This window comes from Lepidochelys kempii, chromosome 7 (genome assembly GCF_965140265.1).
Source record: "Lepidochelys kempii isolate rLepKem1 chromosome 7, rLepKem1.hap2, whole genome shotgun sequence".
Taxonomy (NCBI): Eukaryota; Metazoa; Chordata; order Testudines; family Cheloniidae; genus Lepidochelys; species Lepidochelys kempii.
The window spans coordinates 5,553,677-5,570,586 of record NC_133262.1 but is presented as its reverse complement, the minus strand read 5'-3'; the positions used below and the strand labels follow the sequence as shown (position 1 = coordinate 5,570,586).

Here is a 16,910-nt window from a genome sequence, read left to right as displayed (position 1 = left end):
TGGGGGGAGGGATTAAACACAAATATACCGGACGAGACTTACTAGCCTCTAGTCTGAAGGCTCCTAAACGCCCATTGATTTCTGCAAGTAGAACCACCACCAGATCAGGCCCTTGTGCTCCTCCAGGCACAAAGGCCAAGCAGTTGCTCACAGCTAGGAGCTAGATGAAGAGACCAATAAAATGGAGACAGCATGGGAGTGAAGTCCCTCGGACACCATGTGCATCGCCCTAGAGCTCGGAGAACAAAATGGCCACGTGACTGCCCAGGAGCGTGCCAAGAAACACGTAGAGGCAGAACATCAGACTTCCGTAGCTATGAGCAGTACTGTGAACATTTAACAGACGCTGCCCTCCAGTGAGGGCCCGCTGCAGATCTGGGGGTGCAATGAGTGGGGGTGCCAAAGGAACAAACTCTCTCCCACCGTTGTCCCCCCGCCCCCGTTAATCCTTCTTAATGGAGACGGTTGGGGCCCTTCTTGTGTAGCTCTGGAACTGGATTGCCGCTTCCTGAGTGTCCCCTTGTGGGGAGAGTTCCCTCAGGAGCAGCCTCCCTCTCTTCTGCCCCTTCAGGGCCCCTGAAGCGGGATCGGGGCTTGCCCCACTCTGCGCGGCTTCTGGAAGCAGCAGCGTGTCCCCACTCTGGCTCCTACATGTAGGGGCAGCCAAGGGGCTCTGCACACTGCCCCCGGCCCAACCACCGCCCGCACAGTTCCCATTGGCCTGGAACCATGGCTGATGGGAGCTGCAGGGGCGGTGCCTGTAGACGGGGCAGTGTGCAGAGCTGTCTGGCTGCGCCTCCCAGTAGGAGCTGGAAGGGGGTCGTGCTGCTGCTTCCAGGAGCTGCTTGAGGTAAGCGCCGCCTGGAGCCTTCCCCCCAACCTCCTGCCCCAGCCCTGATCCCCCTCCTGCCCTCCAACCCCCTCGATCCCAGCCCGGAGCACCCTCCTGCACCCCAAACCCCTCATCCCCAGCCCCACCCCAGAGCCTGGAACCCCAGCCGGAGCCCTCCTCCACACCAACCCCCTGCCCAGCCCGGAGCCCCCTCCCGCACCCTGAACTCCTCATTTCTGGCCCCACCCCAGAGCCCGCACCCCCCCGTCCCCTGCACCCCAACCCCAATTTCATGAGCATTCATGGCCAGCCATACAATTTCCATGTCTAGATCTGGCCCTCAAGCCAAAAAGCTTGCCTGCCCCTGCTCTAAAGTATAATACTTTGGAAATAGTGTAATTTCAGCACAAAATAGTAAGCTCATAAGACAATGCATTACCCATGTTGCCCTCTGATCTGTTCGGATGCTCTTGAACAGGGTCCCTAAAATGAAGCCAGGGTTTAAATGCTGCCCAAGTTGCTCAAAAGTGTGAGCCATAGCTGCACTGTCATCCTGCCTTGAGGCAGGAGATGGCCAGCTGTAATCATTCCTGTTGGATTCATGCAGCAAGAAATGCACCTCGCAAGAAGACACAAAGGTAAGCTGTTACAGCGGGGGGTGCGTGTGTGTTGTTTCCCTTTTGAAAAGAGCAAAGCATACACTTGCAGCCCAAGTGGCTTATTTTAGGTTAAAGAAAATAACAAAGAACTAATTTAAAAAGAGGGAGCAAGCAGAAGGTCGGTCTCAGTCAAGACGATTCCCTAACCTCCCGAGCAGGCAGGTTCTCTATGCCATTCTGTAGGTTTTTATGCTGAAAGGGGTGATTTGATGCAGGATTTTGTCCGCAAGAAGTTAAAAATATATGTATGTAAAATCAAAATATATTTCGTTAATAGCTCAACCTGGAAGTAACTTGACCATTACATTTTTATTTAACAAAGTATTCCAGTTAAAAGTGCAGTGCCCAGCATAGAGAATCAGAGCAACACAGGCCAGAGCGCACATTGAATCTTTGCTAAAACGTTTGTGCAAAATTATCTGCATCTTGAATTCAGACCCTGGGCTCCTGGCAAGAAGTTCAACTCAGAACAGAATGGGCAGGTATCACCTGCTGACTCCATGGGGGCCAGCATGAAATGTGTTGTCCGCTATGCAAAAGAGCCTGCTCTGATTAGAGATGGGCCCAAATTGGATTTTCAAAGCCCTCCTCATTCCTGGGGGCTTGGGCCACCTCATTACAGAGCTGAGGCCAGCTGTGCAGTGTGTGTTCAGATCTGCACTGAGATTCCACACACACACACACACACACACACACCTGGCCAAACGGTGGGTGAATTTCATATCTGGGGGAGGAAGGGTTGGCTAGCCTTGACGGGCGTGGCCTCGTTGGTAGCCTCAGGAGAGAAGCTGAATAGGCATGGAGGCTGTGCCGCCCTCTCGCACTCGAAGGGATGTGATCCCTCCAGATAAGGCAAGAGGCACGTTGACTGGGCAGTTTGCGGGACGCCTGCCTTTCTGGGCACAGAGGACTTTACTCCCCAAAATGATTGATGAGCATAAAAGAAGGAGTCCAGAGGCAGGCAGCAATGGTATTCTCCTGACCCACGTGGCTTGAAATTATCCCAACCAGTCACCAGATGGCAGCAGACAACATAGGGTGCAACATAATCAAGTCAAGCAGTCAACGCATAGGCCCTGGCCCTGCAATGGACTTTGAACAGGCAGACCGCTGTGCTCACGTGGACCCCCACTGATGTCAGGGGGACTCCACGCAGTTGCACGATCCACCTGCACCAAGCTCATGGCAGGCTCGGGTCCACAGTCCTTATCTCCGCTCTTACACCCAGGCCGTTGCAGCACAACTTCCTGGTGTAAGTGATGTCTTGCCTCTCTGCAAAATGATAACACTTCAGTAGGGTTGCCAGGCATCTGGTTTTCGACCATAACACCTGGTCGAAAAGGGACCCTGGTGGCTCCAGTTGGCTCCACTGACCAGGCCGTTACCAGTCTGGAGGGCGACGCAGTGCGGCTCCCGGAAGTGGCCGCGAGGTCCCTGTGGCCCCTAGGTGTGTGGGCGGCCTGGGAGGCTCCATACACCATCCCTGCTCGAGTGCCAGCTGCATAGCGCCCACTGGCCGGGAACCGGGACCAATGGGAGCTGCGGGGGCGGCACCTGTGGGTGCGAGGGTAGCGCACGGAGCCTCCCTGGCCGCCCATCTGCCCAGGGGCTGCAGGGACCTGGCGGCCACTTCCTGGGAGCCGCGGCAAGTGCCACTGGAACCCCTCACCCCTCCTGCACCCCAAACCCCTTATCCCTGGCCCCACCCCAGAGCCTGCACCCCCAGCTGGAGCCCTCACCCACCTCCCACAGCCCAACCCCCTGCCCCAGCCTGGAGTCCCCCCCCACCCCAACCCACTGCCCCAGTCCTGAGCCCCCTCCTGCACCCCAAACCCCTCATCCCTGGCCCCACCCCAGAGCCTGCACCCCCAGCTGGAGCCCTCACCCACCTCCCACACCCAACCCCCTGCCCAAGCCTGGAGTCCCCCCCCACACCCCATGCACACCCCAACCCACTGCCCCAGTCCTGAGCCCCCTCCTGTACCCCAAACCCCCTCATCCCCGGCCCCACCCAAGAGGCCATATCCCCAGCTGGAGCCCTCACCCCCCCGCCTGCACTCCAACCCCCTACCCCCTCCCAGAGTCCCCTCCTCCACCCAAACTCCCTCCCGGAGCCTGCACCCTGCACCTGCTCACACACCTCAACCCCCTGCGCCGGCCTGGAGCCCCCTCCTGTACCCTAAACCCTTCATCCGTGGCCCCACCCCAGAGCCTGCACCCCCAGCTGTCTTAGCTCTGTTGACTTCCACAGAGCTATGACAATCTGCACCAGCTGAGGATCTGCCCCATTGAGTGAAATCCTGACCCCACACAGACATCAAATTCCCATTCACTTTGATAGGGCCAGGACTACTTGAATCTCAGGGAAAGAACTTCTGCTGTTTGGGTAAAATAAGACGTTGGCTTTACAAAATCTCCCCAAAGATGAGCCCCATTTGAAAAGTCCTGCCTAAGGAATGCAGTTGACTGTGTCACGATGAGCTTCTAGAGCTGAAGAATTAAACTCAGGTAAAAGCTTCTCCGGTAACCACCCGGAGATATGCTAAAAATAAGCTGAGTTTTCCCTTGTGGCCACTGAAACACCTGGGCATTTTTTTAGCTACACTCACTGACCGGCACCCTGAGTCCTTTGGCATATGGAGTGTGAACAGAAAACTATTGAGAAGCGTTTGTCGGAGAAAGATGTCAGACAAGAAGTGCCTGCTGCATAATGCACTGCTTGCTGCACGCTCGCGCCTGCATTTCTCTGGCTGAGTTCCGGGGAGAAAATGGAAATTCTATTTTCCTGGCAGCCAGCTGAACACATGAAGTCTGTACTGTCACAGGGATTAGCGGCTGCGGCTGGTACAGACTTAGCAATTTACAACATCTCAGAAACCAGCTTGGTAATGAGGAGGGTGACAATAGATGTCGCTCCATTGATCAAATATTTGTAAGTGGAAGATGAAGAGTCCTAACATAAACATAAGCTGAGTCCTAACATAAACCTCTACTTTGAAAGTGCAAATAATTGCAGGTATAATTCAGACTTCTCAGGGCGGTACTTAGAATCAGATCCAACTCCCACTGACATCAGTGCAAAGACTCCCGTTGGCTTCCTTGGGAACTGGATCAACCCCTTTAACCTTCCGATGTCCCAGATTGTGGCTGCAGTTATTTACATCAGCAAAGTGCAGTTGCAAAAAAAAACCAGGTCAGGTTTTTAAACATCTGCTCTGAATGCTGCATGAGCCTCTTTTTACCCGAGTAGATCTGGAGGGATTCTATATTGATGTGCTAGTGATGTAAGCAGAAGAAGCTGTATGTTACATCCACTTAGACCCTCTCTAGATTCCCTAGCACTTACTTGGGTTTACTTAGTTTAGAATAAATGTATGGGCTCTAATCCTCTGCGATGTGAAATCAATGGCAAGACTCCTATTGTCTTCAATAGGATCAAGACCAGATCTTAAATGAAACATGACAGGAGCCTTTTAAGCAAGATAAGCTTTTAAGCAGCCTCCTGAGGATCCAGCTTCATGCACTGCGTGTGTCAGGTCAGGCATCTAAGCTGTCAGACCGGAGCACTCTGGGCAACCACAAAAAGTCCAAGTTCACACAAGCACACCCTCTGTAGCAAAGCTGCATAGCTGCCCACAGCCATAACTGTACTAGGAGTGCTTGCTCTTATGGCCAGTGGGCACCACATACGAATGGCCGTAGTGAATCAGACCAATGGTCCATCTAGCCCAGTATCCTGTCTCCAACAGCAGCGAGTACCAGAACTTCAGGAGACATGTACTGAACAAGGCAGCTGGAGAGATCCACCACTATGTTTCCCTTCTACGTTCTGGCAGTCAGAAGTTCAAGGTCACCCTGAGCATAGGGTTTCATCTCTGACAACCTTAGCTAATAGCCAGTGATGGACCTATCCACCATGAACGTACCTAATTCTTTTTTGAACCCACTTATATGTTTGGCCTGCACAACATCCCCTGGCAATGAGTTCGACAGGTTAATTGTGTGTTGCGTGAAGAAATACTTCCTCTTGTTTCTATTAAACCCTCTGCCCTAAATCTAGTTCCTAAAACCTTATTCCCCCCCCCGCCCCCCATTAGAACCAAAGGTCAACAATGAATGGGCTATTTTTTTTTCTTTTTCTGCTTAATGAAAGCAAGAATAGGGCGAGGCTAAATCGTTATCTCTTGTCTCTTCCAGACCTGGAAAGAGAAAATTAGGAGGTTGTAATGGCTTTGTTGGCTCTGTCACCAGAGTGCTCTTTTAAGGATGTGTCAAGATCTTGTAGAGAAATCTCTTTTGTTTCCAATTCCTCCTTTAGAAACTTTCCCCATGTAAAAATTGAAAAATTGACCGTAGAACTGGAGTTTGGACGTGTTTTCTGTACCCTACCGTACCGGGCTGTTTAAAAAGCTGTGGATTTTCTATGGTGTGTGGGAGAGTGGGTGTTTTAATAGGCTCTATATTGAGTGTGAACTAGAGCCTCAGTTGGTATGACTCAGCACAGAAACATCCTTATGTTGAGGATCTGGCCCTAATTAAGCACAGAGCTGGGTGGTTGGTGTAAGTTTCAATAGACAACCTTTTAAAGAAGCCCTCTCCCACCCACTTGTTGGGCAGTTGTTAGCATGGTCATTTTCAGATCATAAAGCAACCGATTTAAACTCAGGTTTCGGAGTAGCAGCCGTATTAGTATGTATCCGCAAAAAGAACAGGAGTACTTGTGGCACCTTAGAGACTAACAAATTTATTTGAGCATAAGCTTTCGTGAGCTACAGCTCACTTCGTCGGATGCATGCAGTGGAAAATACAGTAGGGAGATTTTATATACACAGAGAGCATGAAACAATGGGTGTTTTTAATTACTTTGAAAAAAAGTTCACAGAAAACATCATTTTCTCTCGTTACAGTGTGTATGGTAACACCCATTGTTTCATGTTCTCTGTGTATATAAAACCTCCCTACTGTATTTTCCACTGCATGCGTCCAATGAAGTGAGCTGTAGCTCACGAAAGCTTATGCTCAAATAAATTTGTTAATCTGTAAGGTTCAACAAGTACTCCTGTTCTTTTTGATTTAAACTCAGTTATCATTCTTGAGTACATGATAATTGAGATGAGACGGAGCACGCCGTGGAGAGTCAGGTTATCTGGGGTCCATTTAGAACATTATCTCTGTCTCATGGCGCACAATGGAATAGGTCACCTGACCTCTCCATGGGCTAGTTTTTCCCCAGTGAAGATAAGAACAGCCATACTGGGCCACACCAATGCTACATCTAGCCCAGTGTCCTGTCTGCCATCAGGCCAATGCTGGATGCTTCAGAGGGAATGAACAGAACAGGGCAGTTATCAAGTGATTCATCCCCTGTCATCCTGGAAGGTTTAGGGACATCCAGCGCATGGGGTTGCACCCCTGAATGTCTTGGCTAAGAGCTGTTGATGGACCTATCCTCCATGAACGTATCTAGTTCTTTTCTGAACCCGGTTGTTGGCCTTCACAACATCCCCTGGCAACAGGTTCCACTGGATTGACTGTGTGTTGTGTGAAAAAGTACTTCCTGGTGTTTGTTTTAAACCTACTGTCTGTTAATGTCATTGGGTGACCCCTGGTGGTTGTGTTATGTGAAGGGGTAAATAACGCTTCCTTATTCTCTTTCTCCACACCATCATATCTCCCCCATTAGTTTCTTTTCTAAGCCGAATAGTCCCGGTTTAGTCTCTCCTCACGTGGAAGCTGTTCCATATCCCTCATCATTTCTGTTGCCCTCTATACCTTTTCCTATTCTAATATATGTATTTGAGATGGGGCAACCAGAACTGTATACAGTATTCAAGATCCAGGGGTATGACGGATTTACACAGTGGCATTATGAGATTTTCTGTTTTTTTATCTACCCCTTTCCTAATGGTTCCTAACATTGTTTGCTTTGTTGACTGCTGCTGCACAATGAGTGGATGTTTTCAGAGAACTATCTACAATGATTCCAAGATCTATTTCTTGAGTGGATAGTGCAGGTCCATTAATTCCAAGCCCTTTGATGGAACGTGCTATTTAAAAGTGCTAAGATTTAGTCATTATTATTATTATATACATGATCAAATGGAAATTCCTTCTAGGCTTTTAGGAGTGGAAGGTTCTACCATGTGTAAGTTGTAGAGATAGTTGGAAAATGATGTTTTCTGTGAACATTTTTTCAAAGTAATTAAAAAACGCTGAGGAAAATTCTCAAGGAAATTTTCCATTTTTTAAACAAAAAAATAGAAAATGGATTGTTTTCCCAAATCTGAAAAAAATATTTGTAGGTATTAGTGCATGCAAATATTTGCCATTTATCCCTGTTTTCCCACTTCCCTTATGTACACAGCTCTTCCTTTCAGTCTCTGCTGGGAGGACAGCTCATTTCGTGGTTCTGACATTTCTGATCTCCTGCAGGAGGTCTGACATCAGAGCGAGGCTGAGGAGCAAGATCATGAAATCTTCAAAATCAATTTTGTTGTCTTTATCCTCGTCCAGGGCAGAAATGATTTCCTGGTATTTTGGTTTGCTTTCTTGGCCCTGTGGAGAATTTTAATAAAAAAGTTTTTAACACAAAATTCCTTTTTTCCAGCATCTTCTTGAAAATAGCAAAACATTTATGTAAATGTTGATACATTTTCCTGCCTTTCTATCCATCCATCCATCCATCCATCCAGGTTCTTATAATCATGCCTGTCATTGCAATTTCTGCATGTCTCACAGGAAATTAATACATTCTAAGGCCAGAAGGGACCACTGTGAACATCTAGTCTGGCCTCCAGGGTAACACCGGCCACAGAACTTTCCTTAATGAATTTCTGTATAAACTACAGCAGATCTTTTAGAAAAACATCCAATCTAGATATTAAAATTTCCACTGATGCAGAATTCACTACAAAACTTGAGAAGTTGTCCAGTGGTTAATTACACTTGCTGTGAATAATTTGCACCTTATTTCTAGTCTAAATTTGTCTAGCTTTTAACAACAAACCACTGGAGCTTCTTATACCTTTAAGAAAAGGAGTACTTGTGGCACCTTAGAGACTAACCAATTTATTTGAGCATAAGCTTTCGTGAGCTACAGCTCACTTCATCGGATGCATACTGTGGAAAATACAGAAGGTGTTTTTATACACACAAACCATGAAAAAATGGGTGTTTATCACTACAAAAGGTTTTCTCTCCCCCCACCTTACTCTCCTGCTGGTAATAGCTTATCTAAAGTGATCACTCTCCTTACAATGTGTATGATAATCAAGGTGGGCCATTTCCAGCACAAATCCAGGGTTTAATAAGAACATCTGAGGAACATGGGGAGGAGGGGGGGATAATAAAACAAGGGGAAATAGGTTACTTTTTATAATGAATCAGCCATTCCCAGTCTCTAGTCAAGCCTAAATTAATTGTATCCAATTTGCAAATTAATTGCAATTCAGCAGTCTTTCATTGGAGTCTGTTTTCGAAGTTTTTTTGTTGAAGGATAGTCACTTTGAGATCAGAAATCGAGTGACCAGAGAGATTGAAGTGTTCTCTGACTGGTTTATGAATGTTATAATTCTTGACATCTGATTTGTATACCTTTGTCTGCCAGATGTACAGACCTGTATTACCAAATTTCTGTTTTCCATATAGGTACTTACAAACTATAATCAAGTCACACCGTAACCTTTTTCTTTGATAAGCTAAATAGTTGGAGCTCCATCAGTCTTTCCTGATCTCCGTGGGACCTCACTTGAAATAGACCCCCTCAGTCATTCCCCATTACAATTAAATGTTGAGGCACATCAGTTACCCAGTTTTCAATGCATTTAATGTGTCCCATGTTGACTTTGTATTATTCTAGTTCATTAATCAAATGAACTTGTGTGGTACCAAGTCAAATGCCTTACAGAAAACTATGTACAGTAAAAACTGTTATCCAGCACTCTACCAAGTGGAAAGCTCTATAAACTGGCATTTTTGATCTTCAATGAAAGTCCGATTTATAGTCCTGTTGGTGCGAGGCCAGCAGGCTCCCTAACTGGCTCCGTGTGGCTCCCCGCAAATGGCAACATGTCCCTGCTGCTCCTAGGTGGAGGCGTGGCTAGGCAGCTCTGCACACTGCCCCCAGCCCAAGTGCCAGCCCCGCAGCTCCCATTGGCTGGGAACCGTGCCCAATGGGAGCTGCTGGGGCAGTGCCTTCGGGAGGAGGACAGCGACAAGTCTCTGTTTGCGGGGAGCTGCCCAAGGTGAGCGCCACCTGGATCTGGCACCACGAAACCCCTCCCGCACCCCAACCCTGTGCCCCGAGCCCTCTCCCGCACCCAAACTCCCGCCCAGAGCTCATGCCCCACACTCCCTCCCGCACCCCAACCCCCAGCCCTGAGCCCCCTCCCACACCCAAACTCTCTCCCTCTTAGTTAACTGCAATTTTTTACTCGCCAGCACCCCGACTCCCGCAACATGCCAGATACCAAAGCTGTTACTGTATATTACATCAAAGCTATTACTTTTATCAACCAAACTTGTAATCCAAAGAAGATATCAACTTAGACTGATAGGGCCTATTTTTCATAAACCTGGCATTCATTATACTATTCTCCTTTAGTTCTTTATTAATCAAGTCCTGTATCAGCCTTTTCATCATTTTGGCCAGGATTGATGTCAGACTGACAAGTCTTTTTAACTATTGGCACATTCGCTTTCTTCTGGTCCTTTAGGACGCCCCCATTGTCCATTGAAAAATTCCCGTTAAAAGTCCAAAGAGCTCTGTGGCCAGCTCTTTTAAAAGTCTGGGATGCAAATTAACTGAATCTGCTCATTTAAACATTTCTGACTTTAGTAGCTGCTCATATTCCTGACTTACTATTTTCCATCATCATCATCATAGGATATGAATACATAAACTGCCTATTTTTAAATATAGGACAGAAATATTTATTGAACACTTCTGCTTCTTCTGCATTATTATTGACAATTCTACTATTTCTATCTAATGATGTACCAGCACCGTTGTTAGGATTCTTTTGTTCCTAATATACTTAAAATATTCCTTTTTTTGTCCTTAACTTTGCTGGCCAGGAGTGCTGAGGAAAATCCAATCTTTATTTCTTAAGCGTGGATAATTCATGAGTAGTGCATGTTAGAGCAGCCAATAGGCTGCTCGAAACTGTGCCCAGTGCTGGTGCCAGATGAAGAATCAAGAAGCTTTATCTGGCCCTCCAACAGCCTCCCCTCTCTTCTGCACCCAATGGAAGCTGTGTGCATCATGGAATCCGGCCCTATGTATTTAGAACCCATATGAAATAATATATTCTTCCCTTATTTCAACCTCCACTGAGTTCCTTTCCTCCTCTCATACTGTGTTTTTATTCCAGACAGAGCTAGCAAGGTTGGGATGACAAGATCCCCTGTAGAGCTGTCAGTAACACTCTCAAAAAGAGGTGCTGATAACATGGTGCTTTCAGCTCTCCGTCTCCTAGAGAGATCATTTATGCCTCTGCAATTTATCTGGCGTCAGCTGCTCTGGGGGTCTAAGTCTGATTCTCATGTCAGGTGTTTATGATGTAATGGCAGATGCAGCATTAAACGTGTGTGCATTTCTTCCTGCCACAAATACCCAGTATCCAGTCTTTGTCTGAGCCCTTGTAATTGTGCTACATTCCAGATGGAAATGCAGGCAGATACTTTAACCATGGTTTTTCAATTTCTTGCCCTGTGTTGCATACGGAGGTGGCCAAGAATACAGACAAGGAATCCATCAACAATGTATTTACATAGTCATTAAAATCTCACTGGGGATTTGCAAGGCGACAATATGCACGTTGTATCTGCAGCCTCCAAAATGCCTTCCCACGCTGAGGAATAATTTGTTTGGTCGTTAGGTGAAAGGCAGACACGGGGCAAAGGGTTCGCCCGGAAAGGAGATTGGAAGTTGGATAGTTCAGTTTGTCCAATGCATGTTTCATGCTTCCAAGTATGCAAGTTGGCTGCGATTGCGCGAACGGTGCACAATAAAAACATCTTGACCGGCAATGACAAAAGGGGCTGACCTGTCCTAGAGGTGAACTTGCACAGGGCTGGGCTCTGGACACCCGCTCGACATGCTTTTCTTACCTGTATGAAATTCATAAACTGGGTTTGCAGCAGGGTTTTGGTTTCCGCTTTGCTGAGTTTGCCATCGGGGTCAGCAGAGTTGTTGTAAACCAAGGCCGCGGTAGCAAATGCTTTCTCCAGGTCTGAGCCTTTCCCGAGAGCTATGGGAAGAAGACGACACATACAAAGGTTTGCAATATTATTGAAAATGCTGTGCTAGAAACAGCCCTAGTGTCAGGAATGAGAGCCTGCAGCGGTGCCTGCCGAATCACAAGTGCCGCTGGGCCACAGCTGAACAGTGCTCACCTCTGTAGATTCTCTGCCTTCCTGTGCTTGCCTGACTCCAAGCTCTGCTTCTGCCCTGCACCCAGCCGTGTTCCACTCCTGTCCCAGCCTTGCTCCTGCCTTCCCTGACTCCCGGTAATCTGGTTCTGACCCTCGCCTCTGATTCCTGGCTCCAGCTCTATCTCAACTCTGGGCTCTGGCATTTGGACTGACTCTGGTTCTGACCGTTGGCCCTGGTTCCTGGTTCTCACCAGCAGGCCTGATTCCGGCTCTGAATTGGTCTCCTGACCCTCAGCTGGTGTAAATCAGTGTAGCTCCGTGAAAGTAATAAATCTCTGACAATTTGTACCACCTGAGGATCTGGCCCAGAATTTATTACAAGCGAGGTACCAACATGCACTATGCCCTGCCAAAATTTCAATGCACCCTACCACTGAGATTTTATGCTATGAATAAATATAAAACAAAAGCACTAACAAAAAGTGAGCCAGGTATAACCAGTGCTGTGGGTCTAGGTCACTGGGTCTGTTAATTCAAAAACTGCAGCAGACTTAAACGTGGTCCAGCCACTGGCGGGGGTGGGATGGGGGGACACAGAGAGCCACTCAGTGTAGCGGGGTTACACAGGCATAGCACTAATTATGTACGGCTGGATTCTCTTATGTTATACCTAGGGCCAGTGTCAATTTTTCCAATGAAACTGTTTTTTGATGGAAAATTGAGTTTTTGACCAAACAGAATTTTCCGTGGAAGGTGTCTGCTTTCTGCAGGAAATCTTGATTTTTTTCCATTGAAGAACTAAATATCTTTTGACTAAAAATGTAAATATTATGATTCTGAAATGCTGCTATGATGCCTCATGGAAGTTGTGGTCAGGTGCCTTTTGCTCCCTGTCTCCTCTATGGGGCATGCTCCTCAGTTGGACTTCATCTCCCAGGATGCACTGTAGCCATGCGACAGCCACAATGTACCGCCTCCCTTCCCCAATGTGGGGCATCATGGGAGATGTAGTCTGAGGAGGGATCCCAGTCTCCAGAGGAGAATGGGCGCATGAGGTGCCCAAACTGCAACTCCAGTGAGGCCCCAGGGTGGCATCTCAGAATTGAAATATTTGGTCTTAGCCAAAATATTTTGACAGAGGATTTTTCACCAAAAACTCAAAGTTCATCATGGCAAAAAGCCCATTTTCTGACCTGTCGTTTCCCACCTGCCCCTCACTCTGCCCTCCCGTCTGGGTTTTGTCCCAGTTCTGCAGAGCAGGGACTAGCTCTTCCGGTGAGTCTGTGCAAAGCACGTTGTAGATGCCACTGTAATACAGACGTACAGGCAGGGTGAAATTCACCCCTGCGCCGAGAGCCTGGGCTTCACATACACTCTCCTTGTAAAACTTAAGTGGTGCCGGGGTCTGAGCTGGCCCCCTACCCTGCGGCAAATGCTGCCCACTGCTGGGCAGTATTGTCTAGGGACGGGCAGAGAATGGAAACATTCAGGCAGAGGAGGTGTAACTTCTAAGCATGGGGTAAATCCTGGGAACTACTGAGTGTATTCAACTCCCAGCTAGATCAACGGGCTAAATCCCAAAGACCTGGGTCCACCTTGAGGGCCCGATCATGCCCCAGAGATGTGGGCAGACCTTGGCTCCCCATTTCTAAAGTAGAGCCCATGACCTCAAGAGGCAGCAGCTCTGCTTCTCCTGTCCCCTGAGGTGGGCTCCCTATAGGTTTGCAGGAGGGAAGGGGCAAGCCGGAGGTAGGACAAGGTGCGAGATGCAGTCGTCCCCCGCCCCATGTTCCCTGAGCCTGGGCAGATCCCCCCTGGAAGCATAACACAGTCTGGGGTTAATTACATTTCCATGCCCCCATCACTCTGCAATGGAGATCCCTCTAAAAGGGGCGTCCCGTTCTGCTGTCCGCAAAAGCCCCAGCAGTGAAGGGCAGAGGACTCACTCACAACCCTTCCAATAATATTTGCCATTGGCTGTGGCCTGAGCAGTGGGATTTTGGGGTCGCCACTAAATTTCCATTATTTCCTGCTGTTGATGTTTTTTGTCTTGAAAATCAGAACCCAAAAGGATTAAGGAACTGTGTGGAGTCGGTCTCCTTACCTTTCACAGAAGCCAGCTGCTTGGATATAGGTAGGCTGGTAACAAGAGGGAAGAAATGCTGTTACACTGGTGAACCTTGTGTGACTAGTTCCTTCATAAACTAACTGACTCATTTCTACTCATTTTATTCCATTCCACAGACTGTATCATAGGGCTCCTCAAAGAGGAATGAGTTTCCTCCAGAGTGGAAAGATCAATATTCTTACAAACTACTATCACAAAATAATCCAACAACAATGGACTTTTTCTGATTCTCAGACTCAGCTTCTGGCCCATCGTTTGTATGAAATATGAAATAAGTGGAACAAACTGTAACACAGTGGCTCTCCACTTTTTCAGACGACTGTACCCTTTCAGGAGTCTGATTTGTCTTGCGTATCCCCAAGTTCCACCTGACTTAAAACCAACCTGCTTACAAAACCAGACATAAAAATACAAAAGTGCCACAGCCCACTAGTGCTGAAAAATTGCTTATTCTCCTTTTTACCATATAATTATAAAATACATCAAGTGGAATATAAGTATTGTACTTAGATTTCAGTGTATAGAGAGCAGTATAAACAAGTCATTGTCTGTTTGAAATTTTAGTTTGTACTGACTTCGCTAGTGCTTTGTAGATAGCCCTGTGTAAAACTAGGCAAATCTCTAGATGAGTTGATGGACCCGGTGGAAGACCTCTGCGTACCCCCGGGGGACACGTACCCTGGTTGAGAACCACTGGATGCTCATTTTCATTTTCAAAGCATGAAAGTACGACAGCAATTGTAAGTGTTCAGACTTGGTTTGGAGTGCACCCTGGAGAAATACAGTAGGTCTATGCACTTTCCACTCTGTACCATTCCCACTTCTGGAGCGCAGCATATGTGGTTTTTATTTTTACCAGAAGTCATTTTGGTGAGAAGGGCTCTTCCTACGTTCTATTAAAATTTAAAGCATGATTACTTTTGCTAAAGTGCTGGAAACTAATTATAGATGAGCCATCATGCTGTGGAATCCATCTCTTGTGATGGATATAGACAAATCTGTCTGCATAATGAACTTTAAGACAAATGTCAGATTGTTAAAGAACAAAATTTTCACTTACCGTTTGGGCATGTTTGCGGTAGCTGAAGTTGTTTTTTGGGTGGGAGCAGCACCGGTTTGATTTATGGAATATAGTTTTGAGTTCTGAGTGCTAGGAGTACAGCCACACATCCTTCACAATAGCCTTGTTGTTTATGATCTCTAAGCAACTCAAGTAATTGCAAACAGATGAATTCAAACTCCCTGCTGTGAAAGGGAAAGAGCACACAGCCTGGCTTCAGCATGCCCCATCAATAATGTAAATGCCACTTGGTGAAGCTAGCTAAATAAATCAGTCTGGAGCAGCCTGTTTGAGACAATGGAGAGGTATCGGAAAGTAGAAGTTGCTGTTTATTTTATATAAGACTAAGAGGAAGTGAACTGGATTCAATGGGGGCCTGAACCATGGGAATCTTCCCATTGACTTTAAAGGCCTTTGATGTACTCTTTTGGTACTGACTACATCAGTATGAACTACATACCTTTTAGTTTGCGCCAGCAGGCTCTATATGGGGGAGTTAGAGCGCTCTGTAATTCATAACCCCCGTAGATCAGTCTGCAGCACTGTGTAGACAAGCCGTAAATGTTCAATGCCAGGCTTCAATTAGACCAGCTTAGCAGGAGTTAAACTATACTGATTTGTCTACACTGGAGATTTATCGTGTGTTAGCTAACATCTTGTAATAACATACTTTTAAATCCTAATCAAGACAAGGCCACAGACTTTTTTGCAGCAGGTCTAATGTAAAGGTGCCTTTAGAACACTTGTGGCAAATTTGTGTGTAGACGCTTGTCATGCCAAGGACTAGTCATGCTGTTCAGCGCACACACACTCTCCAGGAATGATCAGGCTCTGAGCTCTCCTCCTTCTTCAGGAAAAAGTTTCAAAGTGAGCTGAAACTAACTGAGCATCAAGCTCTCCTGAGCTATCCTGCATGACAGACACCATGTCAGTGGTCACTGTGCTAGCATGAAAAGGAACGAACTTGGCAGTTGTAAGCACACCTACCATCTACTCAACCTCCTTTTGACATCCTGAGTCCAGGTTTGATGGCATCGATTTACCACAAAGTGGTCCCTTCTCACATACGTGCCACTGAAACTTGTCCCTGAAGTCCTCTTGTTCTCCAGAATAAATGGCACCAGACTGGTTTAGCCTTTTAAAGTAACAGTATTCATGTGAATGCAGTGCTTTGTGTTCTCAAGGTGCTGGGCAAACGTTAACTGGTCAACACTAACAACACCTCCGAGGCAAGTAAGCAGGAATCGTGGGCTTGATTCTCTGCTGCCCGCAGCAGACCCTGAGCTCAGCACACAGCAGGACCACCAACATGGAACCAGTTCTGACTTCTGGATTCTCTGGCCCAGCGCAGGTGAGAGCATCCTGGGGGCTGCTCCAACTTGTGCCAGCTGACAACAGTATCTAAGGGAGCGTGCACCCCCTGAACACAGCTGGAGGGCAGCAGGTTCCAGCCACACCTCCTCCCCATTTCCTGGCATGCCCCCTGTGGTAGAGGCTGTGAGACAAGTGGAGTAGATGCTGTTAATTCTCCATCTGTGCCCACTAGGGTCTCCCCCACACTAAGGGCACCCCCAGCAGGGGAATTAGGGCCAGATTCTGTCCCTTTGTGTACAGGAGATAGAAGAGGTCAGAGAACCTCTTTCATTACCTCCATTTCCCAAACAAGGAAACAAAGCCACAGCACTGGGTCAGCTGCACTTCGTGTGGACACTGGATAATTTTCCTAGTGTGGACAAGGCTGGGGAGGTTAAGTAACTTTTCCAAGGCCACACAGTGAGTCATTGTCATACACGGGATTAGACCACCTCCTAGGCCAGTGGTTGTACCCTAGAGCATGCGGCCTTTCTAATAATTTTT

At 47.3% G+C, this 16,910-nt stretch overlaps 1 protein-coding gene across 1 annotated transcript; it reads right to left on the bottom strand.

Moving 5' to 3' along the window:
- Positions 1–7,804: 7,804 nt before the first annotated feature.
- Positions 7,805–15,208, bottom strand: SNTN (sentan, cilia apical structure protein). The gene is made up of 4 exons (XM_073354800.1): positions 15,054–15,208; positions 13,970–14,004; positions 11,602–11,741; positions 7,805–8,046 (listed from the first exon to the last, which is right to left on the bottom strand). Exons 1-4 carry the CDS (start codon positions 15,161–15,163, stop codon positions 7,888–7,890), a joined length of 444 nt encoding a protein of 147 aa, XP_073210901.1. The 5' UTR covers positions 15,164–15,208; the 3' UTR covers positions 7,805–7,887.
- Between the last annotated feature and the right edge of the window lie 1,702 nt (positions 15,209–16,910).